Genomic DNA, 18,753 nt, shown 5'->3' on the forward strand with positions numbered 1-18,753 from the left:
GCCAATTAAGCTTGCCAGTTACCCTTCCAAGCTCTGGTGTTGCGGGGTGCTGCTAATTCCCTCATCAGGCTTTCTGCTATGAGAATAGCTGGTCACCATGACCTGATAAACCATCGTAGCTCCACTTTAGTCGAAATTAAAATGCTTACAACTACATCTGCGAGTAAATATTGATAGTAGTTTCATGAACTACAGTTATATGATTTAATCTTTTCAACAATTTTATTTTTGAGACTGCTAAAAGTACATTACAGATGACTGGATAAGAGGGTTGACGGCTTTAATGAGGGGCTCTCTGCACAATGGATACCTGAGTACTTCGTATTGTATCTTCTAGTATCAACCATTTCAGACAAATCGAAAAGGTTCACCAAAGGCCACAAAAATGTCCTCTCATGGGATGAAGCAATGCAAACGCTGTAATTATACCTCAATGTAAGTTATGCACTAATATACAGCAACCAGTCAGCCAATTATGCACCCTCAGTAGATAGATTACAGCATTTCCCCGTCACCATACATCACCCCACCATTACATGGCACCCATTCCATGTCTGACATAAAAAGGTTAAACCCCAGTTACAGATCTGGGCTTCTGAGATACAGGTCAGCTCCTGAATCACTAGGCTGTTGAATTAACTCCACCCACAGAAAGAGTTAAAGCATATCATAGTTGCCTAAGGTATGGAGAAGAGCTTGCATCGGTGCTGTAAAATGACTCATCGAGGATCCCAAAAATATTTTCATCCTTCATATCATCCCATTTCAGGACCTCCCTAATGTATTTGAATGCCTCATCAACAGTATTGCACTCGAGAGCCTTCGTCTGAAATACAAATAGCTTCCGGCCGCTGATTGAGGCATATAGATCCTTAAATTTCACTGCAATGAAGTAGTATGCATGGCTGGCCAATGACTGGTTAGTGTTGTGTGGCTTTACTGGACTAAAGTCTGCAAACCACTCGCACACTGTTAATGGTACCCTGTTGATCTTCTCCTCGAAGGTGTCATACTTGTTTAGTAGGAGCACAAAAGGAGTCTCTCTAAAAGAAGGGTGCCTCACTACACTCTCAAAGAGTTCTTTGCTTGCCATCATTTTGTTGCCGAGTGGAGCTGAGCCTCGAGACCACATTTGGTCATAGTCACTTAGAGAGACGCAAAAGATCACGGCACGGACATCTTCAAACATTTCCAACCATTTGCAGCCTTCACTCAATCCTTTGGAATTTACTCGGAGCAGCTGATACCTGAATAAAGAAAGATATGGATTTAAACTTAAAGCAAAGCCTACATTCTCCAGAGTAATATTATTTTGAACCATAGCCTTAGGGAATTCTGAGAGCAACAGCCCCCAGGAGTTCCAGATGTCCACTTCACAGGGCTGATATTAAAGGATTGTTGCAGCTGTTCATTAATTGGGACCTAGTTGAACGTTAAGGACCTTTACTAGGTAAACTATGGTAATGAGCCATCTAAGAAAATCTAATTTATTTGAATCTCCAATCAAATGTCACATATAATTGGTCAAGGCGAATGTTATTGTCAAAACATAATTTTCATGTCAGTTGATCTAACAGAATTGGAGTAAAATGAAGACAAGATGGCTTACTTCATTGAGGGGGGAGGACAATCAAACTTCTCACTGTACAGCTCAGACATTAGACCCCGGTCATCCAAAGAGAACTCGACAAAAGCAAGGCCATTGCACTGGGTGACTCCTTCAGCATATAGGATGTCCTTCTCAGTAGGTTCATATTCATTGCTCGATATTTCAATAGCCTGCAAACAATTGTATTCTCAATCAGGACATGATCATCAAACTTTTGTTCCTGACATCTTTGCCGATGCATGAATGCATTCTGATCATGCATTATCACTTAAAAGAGGAACTCATAAAGATATGAAAGAGAGAAGCATATTTGATGATCCAGTCTAAGGTTGGGAATGGGTGTTCAAAATATCTTACAGTAACAGAGTGCAGATAATGGACGACAGATGACAACATCAATACTCTCAGCCAAGCAGTATCAACATTTTCCTTGACATGATAGATTTTTTATTTATTTTCTTTCTAATTTGCACCTTCCTTTTCTGGCCATCAGATTCCTTTAGTTTGTAGAGCTTTCCTGAATAAGTTACAGTATTCATTATCAGTGTTGCTTCCTGAACCCATTTTGAGTGCAAGGTAGATTCTTTTTGGAAAATTGTTGCCTTCAGTCGTAGTCATGCATAGGACAAAATTACGCATTAGAACAACATGTTTAACTAGTAGAATAATTGTTTTTGCTTCTTTGACAATATGATCATGCATAGCAACAAAATGGAGCATGACTATAACCGATTTGGCTAATATGCTTCAGTATCTTCTTCTGTTTACTTATTGAATTTAGGGGAAAAAATTCTAAACATGAAGGTAGAGAATACCCTACCTACATACATAAACATGATCTCTAGTAGTTACAAGGCACGAACTTTGAAAAATAAATGAACTTCTAAAATGAAAAGACTTTCTACATTAAGGGTGATTGCTGGTGCAGGTGCTGGTATTGGCTCAGAAACAGTAGCGCCAGCTGACACTTTCCAGCATCCACCAGTGCTTAAAACCTTGATTCGAACATATGCAATTCATTTTGCTTCAGTTAAAAACATATAAAATGGAGATCCTGTTGGTATCATTTTTCTATTAGAAACATAATCCTGATGCTAGCTTAAAGAGAAGTAGACATGAAAAATTCATAAAATGATAGCAACATGTAGTTCTGCAACCACAATAAGCAAAGAAAAAGTTAGTAGAATTGCAAATGCATATTGGCAATATAATTCAAAATTAAACATTCAATAGTTATAATAAGCTAAAGAAAAGTTGATTGAAATTTATTTCTGTAACAAAGAATGCACTAAAAGGCTCAGTTGAAACATACCCGGTCTAAGAAGTAACTTGCAACATCAGGAAGAAAATGTAATTCGTTTCTTCTCTTGTATGTCTCTTGAATAGCAGGATCTTTCCAAACCTCCTCCACTACAGGGGCATACTCACGCGTTGCAGCAGGAAAAAAGGCATCCAGATCTCCCATAGCCATAATTTCCAGCAGCCAATCAGAAAAATGTTTCAACCTTTGATTGATTGAGTATATGCATTTGTTACTTTCCTCAACTCTTCCTTCCCCTGATTTCATTTCACATCAAATGTTTTACTTCATTGTATCATGTAAATATTCTGGCATAATCCCCTCACAGCTTGCAACTTAAAATATGAGGATATTTAAGAAAATATATGTCTCTGCTCATAAAGTACATAATGATCCACCAAAATATGCAGTGGACTTCAAAAACAATGGTAAGTTCTCGAAATAAATATTTTACTTGATGACATGGAGCAAGGATAGCTTACATATATAACTAGCATTATTATCAAACTGCTGGCTGAGATTAAAATAAGTAATTTTGAAAAAAAATTAAATGTGCATGGTACAAGTAAATTATGATAGATTACAATGAGTGCCTTCAAGACTATGATATTTGAATATCAAAATCAAGTCAGTATACAAACATTAGCTTTATATCATCTCTTCCTAGCCAAGCTTCAAGGTGTGAACTTTTTGAGCCTCGATGTAGGCCTCTGAAAAACATGGCAAACATTAAGGAGACCAGTTGTTTGCATGGACAAGGACACTAGAGTCGAATCAAATGCATAACTAAGTGGCACAAGGCTATGCAGGGACAAAGAGTAACAAAGTAATAAATAGTAAATTTTTAAGGTAATATAGATGGTGGTTCATCCTTCATATAAAATTGAGAATATGTTTCTCTGTTGTTAACACTTAAGTTAACACTTAACATATGTCATAGTAGTGATTTATCAATTCATGATGTCACTTTTGAAATATTTTAAAGATCAGAATTCATTTAATGCTTATTTTGAAATGTGAAAGAATTAAGCAAATAGATGACGACAGATGAAGCAGCAGATCCAAGGAACTAGTCACAAGTATAATTATGATAAATAAGTTTGTTAATTTTATTTCATCATAGGTAAAGGTAGGTATATTTTCTACTCTAAAAGCTTCAAAAAAACGAAATGGTTAGTTACTATACATCTTATTAATGGTATCACTATCAAAATTCTAGTTCCTCATATCCTAAATCCAGGTCTTGAGGATACAAGGTGTATGACATTTTACAAAGGTTTTTCAATACCTCCATCCTTGATGAAGCTTCACTAATAACAAAACCAATTTCTTAATTTGCAATGCAAGTTGGACTCATTGGTATAAGTGTTCAATGCCAACTTATCCTTAAAATTTGCAATCATTTAATATGCATCCAACTAATTGATATGTGCTCAACATGCATTCTTCGAGCTGGAAACAAAAGCCCATGTGACACTGGATATTATTATATATGTTGATTGTAGATAATATGTTGTTAAATGATAAAAAGAGAATAGGTTCAATGCAACTTATATCATGGAGGAAAGCAAGAATACAGGTCATAAATGGAGTCTGAAGAATGAAAATTTGGTGGGAAAAAACGAGGGAGGTCCCAATAACAATTCTTGTCCAACAGATGCTTTAGTTGAGTCACTTTCACTTGCTTGGATCTTTCATATAGAAGAATAGAGAAATGCGGCAGATGTATATAGATTTAGCAATGAATGAAGCGGAGAACAAAAACTAGAATGTTGTCTCTCAAATGGTAAGAGACTCGCAGGAAATACTGAAGAAAGATGGTCATTCCAGTACTGTTCTATAGACAGGAACTCTAAGAAAGAGTTTAGGCAAATAAATTTAACATCACAATGGTGCGGAAGTTAAAATGGCTGTGTGGTAGATTTGAGGTCAAAGTCATAGAGAATTAACTTGCAAGGTGTTGGAATGTGCACCAATAATCTTAAAGGACCTTGGAAAAGTACTTTGATTTATATGTAAGGGCGTCAAAGAGGAGTAAGAGAAAGCATAACAAAATATAATTTTTTTTTTTTGGGGGGGGGGGGGGGGGGGGGGTGTTGAGTTGACAAAGGAGGTAGCTCTTGATAAGAATAAAAGTTTGTTCAGTATCCCAGCCACAGATGGGTGGAATATGGCATTTTAGTTAAGGTATTTATAACAAGATTTAAGCTTGTGCAATATTCATGCAGCGGAGAGGCAAGCAAGCTAGTATTGCAAGTACAGCAGTGACATTAATTGAGAAAACTTTAAAAAGATCAAAGTGTCATGATTATGAAGAATACACTGTAGTGGTAATATAAAACGAATCCTAAATGTCCAAATTGTGCAGAAAATTCAGAATAAAGATAAAAAGAAATGATATAAATGGAATAATTCATAAAACATCAACCCCATAATGACATTGTCAAGCAAAAAAGACCAATATTAATTGAAAACGAACATGGAAAGTCTAATAGGATAAAAGAGCAATCTGGTGAAATGGACTATAAATAAACAAAGAATTACATAGCTAACATGTGCACAAGGGCGAAATGTTAGCCCAAACCTTGGATAGACTTCTCGGCATGCAGAGCAAGAGATTTTTTCTCCTCTAAAGACTCATCCTCAAATCGCTCTCGACCCTCAAGTAATGTGCTGAGATATTTGTACAGGTTGCTTTGAATCATGAGCTTCATGTCTAGCATTTCCTCTGGAGTGAACTTGTTTCCATACAAGAATTTTGCCTATATAATGAGAAAATAAGTTATAACTTTTGAGACACCAAGAATGATAAAAACCAACATTCCTTAGAAAGATGACAGATAATACATAATACTAAATGAACTTGCATCAAGATTTAAAAAATTGCATACTAAACTAGGCACATCTTTACAAATACAATGCATCTAATTGCGCAATTTATATTCTTCTGCAACACAAATGAAAAAGTCAACCAGAGCTTATGACAGAACATTAAGAGTGCAGCTGAAACATGAAGGCAATCATAATTCTGGACTAACATAGCCAGTAATTTTTAGCTATTATATATGTAGATAACACATCAGTAAATAGAAAGGGTCCACAGAAGCTTAAGATATATAAAGAGTTGAAGAAAAGTTATTCTTTGACAGTTGGCCAGACAGGCACACCATGATATAGTCCATTCTTTCTAAGGGCTTCCATGATCAATACCATACTTCTAATTGCCATGATATTCATGACAGGCCTGTTTGGATGTTGGAAGATCTTGACAGTTGCTAAAAACTTCCAGCAGGGCCTTGTTATTTAAAGTACAGTGCAAATGAGATCCTTGGAAGAGATCAAGAAGGTGGAGTATCTTTAAATTTTAGGGATAAGATAAATCACCTCAGAGAAGTAACTAATTATCCCTGAGAATTAGGATTAGTTTCCACCACTAACTGCCTCTCATCTATTTCCGCCGCTAGGAGCCGATAGTTTTTTCAAGAGGGAGGCCTTGCCGGAAGATCTTATCTTTAAATTTTAGGGATAAGATAAATCACCTCAGAGAAGTAACTAATTATCCCTGAGAATTAGGATTAGTTTCCACCACTAACTGCCTCTCATCTATTTCCGCCGCTAGGAGCCGATGGTTTTTTCAAGAGGGAGGCCTTGCCAGAAGATCTTATCAGACTGATAAGATCTTCCAACATCCAAACAGGCTTGACAAGTTGACAACTAACAAGAAACAGGCGAACAAATTCTTCAGTCTTTAACTGACACAATATTCCAATATCACTTTATCATGCACATAATAATAGCATTTTTATGATAAATTTATGGCTAATGATGGGAATCTTTAATTTATGACAAATTTATCATTCTTCAGTCTTCAACTTACACAAGATTCCAACATATTTATGATAAAGGATGGGAATCTTGTCCACTAATGGAGTTATGAGAAAATTTCATGATTTCCGTGACTAGAGAAAAACATAGATGAACAAACGAGGATTGCGCAGGCATACCTGTTTAAAGATAGCGCTGGTTCCTGATCCTTCTAGCCCAAGTAACAAAAGTTTCTGGACTCTCTTTTGCTCCAGATACTCTGGCACAGACCTGCCTGAAAATGTAGATGCATCTTCTTTTGATCCAGGATGATTTCCAGGAGGGGTAGGCAACGAGAACAATGAACATATCAGCCGAGTTGAAGCCTGACTAGCAAATACCACAAATCAACTGTTCAATGAACTAATCCATGATCAACATGTAATGCATCAACGACCAATCTTATAAAGTCATTTTACCGACAAATGAAGGAGTACCTTTTCCCAAATCTTTCCTCTTATGTTATTCTGTCCCTCTTCCTCATATGAACCATCATCATATACCCAGAAATGAGTATCTCGTGGACATTGCACATTGGCCAACTGAATCAAAAGCCAGTTAAAACTGTCATAAATCTTCTTTCAAGAAATATTTAACTCATAGGGTATGGTTTTATTGAAGTAGGCTTAAGAGGAAAAGAATGAATGAGAACTAAAAATGCCTAAACCACTTGAAAAAGAAAGGAGCTTATTTGCCAGGTGGCCCAGGTCCTCTAAATGAACACAGCATAACATGTCACATTGAGCACCTAGAAATTGTGTGCCTCATGCAATGAAGACGAAGCAATAATAAAAAGAAGCATTTAAGTAAATGATGGAAGAATAAATCATGACATAGTGGACATACAGTGAAACAAGACATCCAAGACGGGCTCTCCTCTTCTTCTTCTTCTACAAGCTAGGTTTGCTTGAAAATGGCCAGAAATTGTTTTGCAGTATATTTAAGCCTTCTGGACTGAGATTGCAATGGTGATTCAATGATCATTTCTGTTGATGTTTTTGACTCATATTTGCACTCGTTACATTATTTCTCTCTCACGAAATGTTACTCCTGTCCTCTGACTTTGTTGTTGACTCTTGGAGTGTCAAGCTAGTGACACCTACTTGAATCCCTTACTAGCACAAATGCATAGATAAATGAACAAAGCTACACTCTATAAATGAATTATATGGACAAGCATGATGTGCAAGCGTACAAGCAAGATGCACACAAGGAAGCATGAATTGTTGCAATCACTAGCTTAATTAAAGCACTAACAATTGTTATATATGGATTATAGTAGGGAACTTGCATGTCCATTAATGTAATTATAAATGAAGTTCTCGACAATATTGCCGCACAGCAAGGTTTTAAATGTGCTAGAATGGTGTGTTACCACCGGTACCATCCTGGCCCGGCAGGATTTCAGCACCAAGACAAGGCCCAGGTCTCCAAAACAAAGAAAGAACAGGCGTCCCAGCTAGGTTGGGACAATTTTGGCAGGTAGAGGCACTGAGATTTTAAACTTTGCTGCATGGATTATGAAGTTAAAACATACTCATGGAGCATTTTTCTATCATTGCATGCTGATGAAACTTTTGGAGAACATTAAGGCCCACATTCTTGGAACCTTTAAAAAATCAAAACGTAGGTCTTCAATCCACTTCTGGGTTCAGGACCCTATTTTCCTATCAACCCTACAAATTTAATGCTTCTGAGTTTTCTACTCATTACCTTTTGATGCATACATCTATTATATATAACTACAATAAAGGCTCTCTATGCACCACGTGGATGCCCATATTAATAATGTTATTGATACATTTCTTTATTTTTTGCATAATACGTAGCGCTCTTATTAAATATGATTCTTTAATTTGGATAATAAGTAGCATTATTAATTAATATGGTTCTTTATTTTGGATAGTCTTTTATATATATCTAAAATGACTACAATCATTCATCAAACTCCCTATTCTTGATAAAACTAATAATATTCATCAAAAATTTTCTGCTCTTAATAATTTTATAAAATCTTAACACCTTCTTCTTGACATGTAAATTTCTTATTTTGATAAATGAATCTCTTATAACATATTATTTATTGTTATAATAGAAGGTTTTGATATCATAACAACCATAATTTCATTTGCATCATTTTTTTAACAAAATATTTTTACAAAGTTCATTTTTTCGCAATAATTTTCCTCTAAAAACAATTGTATAGTTTGAGAAATAATATTTTTTATCAAGTGAAAGGTGATTAAGGAAATGCTATCTATTCTATTATCATAGTCATCATAATAGTAATTTTAAATACCAAATTAATAAAATACTATATTTTCTAGAAAATAATGGCGGTTAATTACTCTTATAGTTGATGCAAGATGTAGATAGGCCTAAAATGATCACTTGTTACTAGATATCTATTTTAAGTGAGGATTAAATTATCTGTTTCCTTCATGATAAATGAGTATAAGTGATAGATAATAGAGTATCTTACTGTTATCAGTGTGAAGTATCAATTATATAAGTACCAATTATACTTATATAATTGATACTTATCTAAACTAATATTACTACGTCAGTTTAGAAATTTGACGAGACTTTCGACTTGGCCATCATTAAAGTTTCTTGCTTAACATGCAACAAAAATTTGGCTATTGAAGCCATCAATTTATTATAATTTATTATATTTCTATATTGCATTTTAAAAACAGCTGAAACAAGAAATAAAAAAGGTACCCCACATTTCTTGGATTATACACTAGTTGTATTCTATTTCACAAAAAAAAAAAAAATAGCACTCAACCCTGATATCATTCCTTTCATTAATATAACATCTAGCTTACATTTCTGATCACCCTACAATTTTCTTGAATCAAGTTGACAAATTAATTTTGTAACATCAGTCACAAATACAAACATCAGATTAAGAAGCAAATTTAGCTTTTGAATGGTGTGGATGCTGATATCTAAACGGTTGCATCAGACATGTTTCTCATACCAATAGTACTTATTTATTATCCACCTTCTCGTTGACTTGAAAACATGCTAGACTATAGTAAAACACCTAAATTTAGCAAACGGGCTGGAATATGTAATGCTTCACTTGTTATGTGAAAGAAGCTGCATCAGCACATACGAGTAATGTTACATTGCATCTTGCAGATATTGATTTGACTTGAAGACAGTGGGAAAAGCAATTACATCCAAACATTTATTTAGAGAACTAAATAACCATTTTAAATTAAATGAAGATAAACAGTAAAGCCATACCTTCAAAACCCTGAGTTCTAACTTGGTGATCTCACGCCCATTTATAAAAACTTGTGTGTTACCATTGCTTGCATCTGGCCTTAGCTTCCCTCCCACATTCAGCTTGGAACTTATAATCCTATCAGGTCTCTCACCTTCCTAAAATCCAAACCAACAGAAAGAATCAAGCAACCAAGTTCCTTGTCGAGTGCAATGCAACAAGATCAATAATGAAAACATAGTTGCCAGGGCAAGCATGGTTAATCAGTAAGTAGAAAATAGAACCACGAAGAAGTAACAGGGTGCATCAAAGTAATAACTAAGCTCCCATAATATATGGAGACCTAAGAACAAATTATCACCCACCCCACAATCTTATTCTTCACTTATTACATAGTAATTATAGTTTGGTATAAACACAAAAAATAAATATAATGCACATCTCATTCTGAGTAATTATTGAAAGATAGAGAATAATCAGCCACCTTGATCCTTGTCCGTTTCAAATAAACTAAACTGCATGCAATTAAAAACACTTACACAAAAAACAAGAGTATATGTGCTTCTCTCATTGCATTATCAATTCAATTTCTAATACTGCACTAAATTTTAACCATCGAAGTAGCTCATTAAGCATGCAAAAAGGTTTAGATAGACTTAAAGAGTTGTCACCTTTCCCCACAGCCCAGAATCTTTGTCATACCAGTACCTCCCGGGCCTCAACTTCTGCGGCGGCATTGAACACCCCAAAATCTCATCGAGCTCTTCCTGCCTCAATGGCTGCCCATTGACGATCAATTGCTCAGGTCTGAGCTGGTTTGCAGGGCACTCCCTTTCTGCCTTCATGATCTGCCGGACCTCCAACGGACTGCACAACTTAGACAGCATCCTTGAACACTTACCAAGGCTCGGCCTCTTCGACTCATCGATCGGACGGCCAATACAGCTCACACACTTCCTCCCTTCCGGCATGGACCCCATAGCCTTCAGCACACAGTTGCTGCAGTACCTCGCGTCGCAGACCAGACAGGCCTCCCTCTCCTTCAAGATGTTACCTTTCCCGCACCTGCTGCAGACCCCCCTCCTCCTCTCCCTCGACGGAGCCGCCGGCAGCGGTGCAGCCGCTGGGGAGCCGCCGGAGAGGTCATCCTCCTTCTCGGACTCCACCGTGGTATTAAACGTCACGGTCCCGGGTCGGGGCCTCCGGGGAGAGCCGGAGAGAGAGTTGGGGTCGCGCGCCGAGGAAGCTCTAGGGCTGGACCGGGACGTGTCTCCGCCGTCGGACTCCGCCGACCCTCGCTGGGACTGGACGACGGAGGACGATCGCGCGCTCTCCATCGGGCTCCCCCGTGGCTCCCCGGTCCGGAGGCGGTTGAATCTGGGCCCCCTTGGGAGCGCCGGCAAGTCGCCGGCGGAGGCGCTGGAAGAGGCGCTCCGTAGGTCCAAAGGCTCGATCTTGGGAACCTCGTAAGGGACGGGGGGACCGTCGTACTCAACGGCGATCGAGTAGTCGAGGTGTTCCTCGTCGGGCAGCGGAGCTCCAGGGGGAAGCATCTTCCGCAGAGCCTCCTCCCACAAGCTCCGCTCCTTCCGCTCCGCCGCCTCCGCCGCCGCCGCCGCCATTGCCGTCCTCCGCACGAGAAGAAGGCTTAGAGAACCGCCGGCTGGACGGTGGACCTAGGGTTTCGAGAGATAGGGTTAGGGTTAGGGTTTCTGGTCGCCATTAAAGAGCTCCGAGGAGGAGGGGCCTCGGTGTCGGGTGTAAGTAAGGGAAAGCCGTTGGAGTTGCAGAGGTAACGGACGGATTTGACGGAGAGGGGACGGAGTCCGTTATGCTTGACGGCGGTTCGACGTTCCCACTGTGGACGACGGTTGACTCTCGACACTCCCCAGCGCTTTGCCGAACTCTAAATCATGTCACATTGACTAAAATACCCCACACTCATGAATGAAAAATGTGCTTTCAAATGGCAAAAAAGTCGTAAATATCAGCAAGTTTACGGGTTTCCCGTAAATAGAACAACGGAAAAATCGAAGCTAGGCGCGTCGCTTTCACCTTTAGTTTCAACATGCCGCCGGAACAGGTTACGTACTTAACTACAACATTTGGCATTCAAAACACCATCCAATAACATATCGGCACGTCGGCGAGACTTTCTTTATTATCATAACCCGATGGTACACGTCAGGGGACAGGGAGGACCGAACGCGAAGTGGGGGGGCGCCCACCTGCACACTGCTTTCTTCTTGGGCTGGCGGCTCTGATCACCGTTGGTTTGAAAATGGACGGTAGATGACGGGGGGAGAAATGATGTACATGACGGGTGTGCGTTGGGCAGTGGACCAATGGCGGATGATCCGGTACTGACGTCAGGACCGAGGACGGCGAGAGATCAAGGAGAAGGACTAGATCAGAACCGTCCGAATGTCTCTTAACGGACGTTATAGGAGGACGCTAGCTACAGGACAAAACGGAGAAGATGGAGGACGGATCTACGGACGCGCGGGCAGGTGTCGATAAAAGCCGTGTGATAACGGCTGATACAACGTTTGATAAGTTTGATACTTTGGTTCGGAGCGACTCCAAAGCCAGCCGTTTACGTTCGTGTTCCCAAAAAAAAAAGAATCAGTTGACTCTCCGACTATAGCCTGTCAATCGACCCTCCCACTACAGTAAGTCAACCATCTTCATTTAGGCATTGGATTAAGACTCCGAAATCCAAAAATATTTTTTGAAGGATCAAAATTTCTATTGAGTAATTTTAAGATGTTCGATAGAAATTTTGAAATATTTTTTTTTACTCTTACAAAAATTAAAAACAATCTATTAGAGAAAAAAAATTAATTTAGAATTTTTAGGAAAAATTTCAACTTTAGTACATCAGAATATTGTTTGTCACTTAAGAGACTCAAGCTCAAGTCTTAATAAAGGATTATTTTATGGTAAAAATAACATTTTTTTAAAAAATTGTCATAATTGTTTAAATTGATCTTTTGTGCCATAATTATGCAATTAAACTTTTGAATTTATCTATTATATTATTAAGTTTAAAATATTAAAATAATTTATTTTAGCAATATTTTTATAATAATAGTTTTGATATCATATAATAATAATGTATTATATTATACCTATTGTATTATTTTATTTTAGTCCTTGGTGGAGTGTTCTTCATGGACAAGGTTTCTAAACCTAACTATTGTGCGACAACCTATGATTGAGTAGGATACAAATTGTTGTTGACATAGCAAGAAGAAATATTAATGATGCTCGCTGTTTTGCCTCATGCTCTTCTCGAGATTTTCACAGCGTCGATGTAAAATCCAAAGCAAAGAACATTTTTGGTGAACAGAGATTTGAAATTCTAAAGGCCTAAAATTATAAAATAATTGCTCAGCTTTGTCCTTTAAATTCGAAATCATTAGCATATGTTATTAAGATTGTATGGACCAAAATTTGGTCCATCAATTATGACTTGAAGAGATCATAGTTGGTCACCAGTTACTCAGACAATAAGCTATACATGAATAGTTTATTGCCGGAATTAACTATTATGTGGATGGTAGTACCGTAGTAGCTTAACTATACAAAAAATTGATGACAAGCATCAAGAGAAAATTATCAAGATAAGACACTGTCCAAAAGAAAGTGTTGTTGCTAGAAATAATTCTCTCTATATTTGAAGAGAAAGAAGGCTTCGTTGTGGCTCTCTCACACTCTAATGCACTGATAGATAATGATATCAACATCAGCATGAATAAAGCTTCTAAGCCTCCTCAACTAATTTTTTGCCCTTTCGTCTCACTGGAGTGGAAGTTTGATATATCCTAGATATTCTCAACTATTTTACATGGTGTTTTTAAATCATTTTATCCTTTTTTTGGTGAAATCATTTTGTCCTATTTGACTGCAATGGATGAATCTCATTATATATCCTCTCAATGCTATCCTAATAACCATTCTTGTATTGGTATGATTATTGCTATAGTGAAAACTATAATTGTTATGGTGGCAGTACTCGACTGCATGGATCAGTCTGAACAAGGTGAACCGAATTGGTCAAAATCAGGCATGATTTAAATAACTTAATGAAGACCAATGATGACCGAATTTCAAAAAAATCTAACAAGGGTCGAGGTAACAGGTCAACCTATCATCCAGGTACCGAGGCAGTTAAGGACCTCCACATTAGGACCAATTGGGACCCAAACAAAAGAAAGATAGGGCTTTCACTAAAATTCCTAGGTGTGCTTAGAGAGAGAAAGAGGAGAGAGTAACAATACAGAGAAATAAGAAGGGAGGAAGTAGAAAAGAAGAGGAAAGAGAGGAAGAAGAAGAAGAAGAAGAGAAAAAAAGAGGAAGAGGGAAGGGATAGTGCTGCAGTCAAGTGGCCGAGGTGGTCAACAGCTAGAAAACCGGCAACCAATGGCGGGCGACCAACGACAGGGCGGCCGACAATAGAAAAAAAGAAAGAAATGGTTAAAAGCAGATGTTTCGATCCTTTCCCTTTTCTTTACGATTCTCCGATGGTGGGGCTCCAGTGACGGCCCAAAGCAGCAAAGGGGACAAATCTCCATCTCCGACAACAAGCGCCGACAGCAGAGGAGGCCAAGAAAAAGGATATAGGTGGAGTTTTGGATCGAAAAATTGGGGGTTTTTGAATCTAAAAATAGAGCCACTCATTCTCGAATTTTTCCGGCGAAAACTCAATCGACGGCAAGGCTTATGAACGAGGAAATAAATGAGATGAATATCGAGGCTCTTACCAATGATTCTGGCAAAGCTTGGCTGTATTTTTCGGTAAGCACAATGAACTTAAATCATCGGCAATCAAAGGAGGAAAAAGAAGAAAATGATGGTGGCTGCGAGATCTACTGGTGAAGAAGATTTATGGAGGTCGACAACTTAAATAAGCGTAGAGGCTAGGTTATCTTAGTCTCTGGCAGAGTCCGTGGTGGAGGAGGACTAATGCTCCTTCTCTACCATGATCTACGAGGGCATTGCCTGTTTCATATCCAAACGGGCCTTCGGGCCTTCATTTGGCAGCGAGCAAGGCCAAAATGCTGACCAGTGAGGAGGGGCCTCACATAAATCCTCTCTACCACCAAGAACCAGAGTTGCCATGCAAATTGTAATCTGACCTCAACAATCATGCAAGTAGCAAAACAACGACTCCGAGGTCGTTTGGAGCGGCAAATTACACATCGTAAGAACAACGAAAATATTATCCTTCACTTCAGCCTCGATTCAGACCTTTTTCTGGAACTTTTTCTCAAAGGATTTCCAGGGCTTTATACTGGTGCTCTCCGCTGCATGATGAATGCGTGATGCTTCCAAATTGCGAGTTCCTCTCTCAAATACAAACTGGTTCTCATTTTACCTATCTATTTATTTCGGCTTATATGTGGATGAATGTAATCCACGCCAAGCCCCTAAAGACCAGTCCAAGACGCGTGCACAACTTTTTCCTTCAATCATATTTATTTTTTAATACGTACGTTCCAGCCACGGAGACAAAAAGTATCATCAATGACCGTACTATTCCCTCATCTTGAATAAATTTAACACGGGCACCAAGTTTAACCAACGGATCCACATTTTGTAGGAGATGTGTATGCATGAATCTAAGCATAAAACTAAAATTTTTAGGAGATAAATCTATCGACACCAAGGTTATCAAACTTATTCGTATGTTGTTGGAGATAACTGTCAAAATTTTGTGCAAACAGGAATTGGTTGGGTTAACTGAGCATCAGAAACTTCATTTTCACCCTGTGCTAAGTTCAATATATACCTATGGGGAGGCTAGGCTAAATAAGCTGCTGACTTCGACTGTACTATAGTAAGCTTTCATCGTCTTTTTTTCTTTATAACCTTTTCTTATGTTCTTTCATTCATCAAGTAGGCGAACCTAGAGGTCCTTAGTAGCGTTGACAAAGAAGAACAGCTGATTAAAAGATAGCAAATATTTTTAATATATGGACCAGCTTGACAAGCTACCTTTCTTTTCGATCTGAGGTGCAAAGAGAAACATCTCTTTTTTATGACTTCCACTTCTCGATCCCAGCCCGGAAAAGTGACCCTCTTGATGAATGAAAGAAAGGATTTTGGAGCCCTAGCCCTGTAAGCCCGCACCTATGTAGAGTAGATCGTTCAACACCTGTGGCACAAATCCATTTTTGACCAATTGATCCATCTATCATAGGCGGTTGTACAACTCCCCTCTAATTACTACACCGACCTGCTATAATAATCCCATAAACATCTAGAGAAGATATGACAAATAAATAAAGTAGCCTTATATTCGGATCCGACAATACCATAATGGATGCATACATATAACTAGTAAACATATTCTCGAAACAAATTCCAAAGCCCCTTATATGTGGTACACGTATGATAGTGAAAGGTAGCTTTTATTTTTGTTTGCTTAATCTAATGAAGTTGCATCCATATACGAGATATAATTCACGGCGTATATTGATAGGTATAAATTTATGTTTGCTGTTTGTGCTTTACATCAATGGCAATCAACTTTTGCGTTGCTCGCTTGCTCTCTCTCTCTCTCGGCTCTGTTTGATGGCCACGTGTTTCTTTCCCACGAGATCTCAACCTCCTGCAATTGTGGTCGTGGGAGCCCGCGAAGAACGTGAAGATCAAGGGGCCAACGCGATCAAGTCCAACCGAGACATCTCGAGTCGGGACGACGGGAATCTTCGAAAAAAATTCCCAAGGGAACGGGTCTAAAATGGCAACGTAACGCATGAAAAATCACCAAAACAACCTTAACTTTGACGAAAATTTGCATGTCTGATGGAACTGGCTGGGCTCATGTTAGAGCAATATGAGAAGCTGATGCATCAAAAAAAGAAAAAAAAAAAATCATCGTTGGCCATGATTCAGACATCTATAAAAAATAATTTTATTATTATTACTATTGCCATTATTTTAGTTTATTAAGATCTTAAAATGTTTGGTTTAGAATAGGTTGTACTAAAAATAGAAATGATAGGAGTTTATGGAACCTACATTTAAATTATCAGTTTAATGATTTATTTAATTCGGTTAATTTTCTTATCTCTATCAAGTCAAAAAAAAAAGTTCTAAATTATCACTGATCTGGTTTTGCCAGCACACCACCTTTTTATCTTTTTCTTTCTCCTATCTTCTCTACCTATCTCACTTAATTAAGTTAGTGCTGCTTGGATATATCATATCTTCTGACAAATGGAAAAAGATCTAGCTTAAAAATACTAAACCTTAATAATACAATTTTGTTTCACATATACGTTATTTGATCCAACCCAACTCATTGCCATCTTTGAGTTTGGACATCTTACTCTTCTTCTTCTTTGAATTGGAAAGATTAATGATTGCTCGCTAATGTCATGAGTAACTAATAATAATTTATGCTATACAATAAGTAGTAAATCCAAATGAGTTGAAAATTGCAAAAGGAACTACATCACAAAGTGATCATATTTCAAGACTACTTTATGACATGAACAAATTTTGTCTCACTATCTCTACTCCCTTGTCATTATTGATAAGTGCATCCCAAAATAATAACAAGGGCAAGAAAAGGGGAGTACAAGAGAGACAAAGTAGAACTACAATATAAATTTATTTATTAATAGCATGTTCTTTGAACGAATTAGCATATTTTTTTGACAATTAAGGGGGAAAAGATTTGCAAATGGCATAATTCTTGAGGAAATTTTTTGAGAGTCAACTATAGCATCAAGAAAAATGTGCCTGCTTGTTGATTAATGAAGCCTCTTGTGTTGACATAAAAAGCTTTTTGTTTAACTTCACTCTCCCAATATTCAATATGATTTTTATCTAGCCTAGTTCTAATGGTGATGATGATAAATCACATAGGAATCTCAAGACAAAAACTACACAATGAAGCATTTTCTTATCATCCATTCATCCCTATCAGAATCCTCCAAGCTAGTACATTAAATTCCTTGGAGGCGCAGGCGAGAAAGAAATTTGAATGGCTGACCTGTGGGTTGAAGTACAATTATTCAAAACATGTAATACATTTGACCTCAAAAATCAATCATTACATAAATTCTCCATGCTGCCTGAAATGCTGAAATTGCCTGTGGACTTTTCACAACAAAAGATTTCATTCCAAGATCATAGCAAGAACAAACTTCCATTCACAATCTCCATTCAATGACTCAAGTATGCAGGCGACCAAAAAAAAAAAAACACTACTAATTAACCAATGGCATGAAGAGAAAATATCTGGAACTGGAAGGGTAGTTCTTCGAAGGCCAATCCATCAAGGGAGGGTAGTTCTAAATACACCCCCCCTATTGCTCAGGACACCCCCCAAAAATTAAAAAAAAATTAAATACTCTCTACACCCCCCCATTTGCTAAGGACACCCCTAAAAAATTAAAAATTCCTAAATTACCCCCACCCTCCCCACCCCCCGCCTCTGCCTCCTCCTCCTCCCCCCTCCTCATCCTCCTCCTCCCCTCCCCTCTTCCCGCCCACCTCTGCCTCCCCCTCATCCCTCTCCCCTCCTCCTCCGCCCCGCCTCTGCCTCCTCCTCCTCCCCCTCCTCATCCTCCTCCTCCCCCTCCCCCTCTTCCCGCCCACCTCTGCCTCCCCCTCATCCCTCTCCCCTCCTCCTCCGCCCTGCCTCTGCCTCCTCCTCCTCCCCCCTCCTCATCCTCCTCCTCCCCTCCCCCTCTTCCCGCCCACCTCTGCCTCCCCCCATCCCTC

The 18,753-nt window shown here is 38.4% G+C and overlaps 1 protein-coding gene across 1 annotated transcript; it reads right to left on the reverse strand.

Annotated features, from left to right (window-relative positions):
- Positions 1-386: 386 nt before the first annotated feature.
- Positions 387-11,782, reverse strand: LOC103696689 (extra-large guanine nucleotide-binding protein 3-like). The gene is made up of 8 exons (XM_008778377.4): positions 10,683-11,782; positions 10,032-10,169; positions 7,211-7,315; positions 6,914-7,099; positions 5,494-5,671; positions 2,922-3,166; positions 1,610-1,779; positions 387-1,247 (listed from the first exon to the last, which is right to left on the reverse strand). The coding sequence occupies exons 1-8, from the start codon at positions 11,631-11,633 to the stop codon at positions 668-670; spliced, it is 2,553 nt and encodes an 850-aa protein (XP_008776599.2). The 5' UTR covers positions 11,634-11,782; the 3' UTR covers positions 387-667.
- Between the last annotated feature and the right edge of the window lie 6,971 nt (positions 11,783-18,753).

Source organism: Phoenix dactylifera, chromosome 6 (genome assembly GCF_009389715.1).
Source record: "Phoenix dactylifera cultivar Barhee BC4 chromosome 6, palm_55x_up_171113_PBpolish2nd_filt_p, whole genome shotgun sequence".
Classification (NCBI taxonomy): domain Eukaryota; kingdom Viridiplantae; phylum Streptophyta; class Magnoliopsida; order Arecales; family Arecaceae; genus Phoenix; species Phoenix dactylifera.

Coding starts and splice junctions, on each gene's coding strand:
- LOC103696689 (XM_008778377.4), bottom strand. CDS start 11,633: ATGGCGGCGGCGGCGGCGGAGGCGGCGGAGCGGAAGGAGCGGAGCTTG. Junction 7,100..7,210: donor GAGGAAAGATTTGGGAAAAG/GTACTCCTTCAT, acceptor TTTGCTAGTCAG/GCTTCAACTCGGCTGATATG. Junction 1,780..2,921: donor CAAGTTACTTCTTAGACCGG/GTATGTTTCAAC, acceptor AATTGTTTGCAG/GCTATTGAAATATCGAGCAA.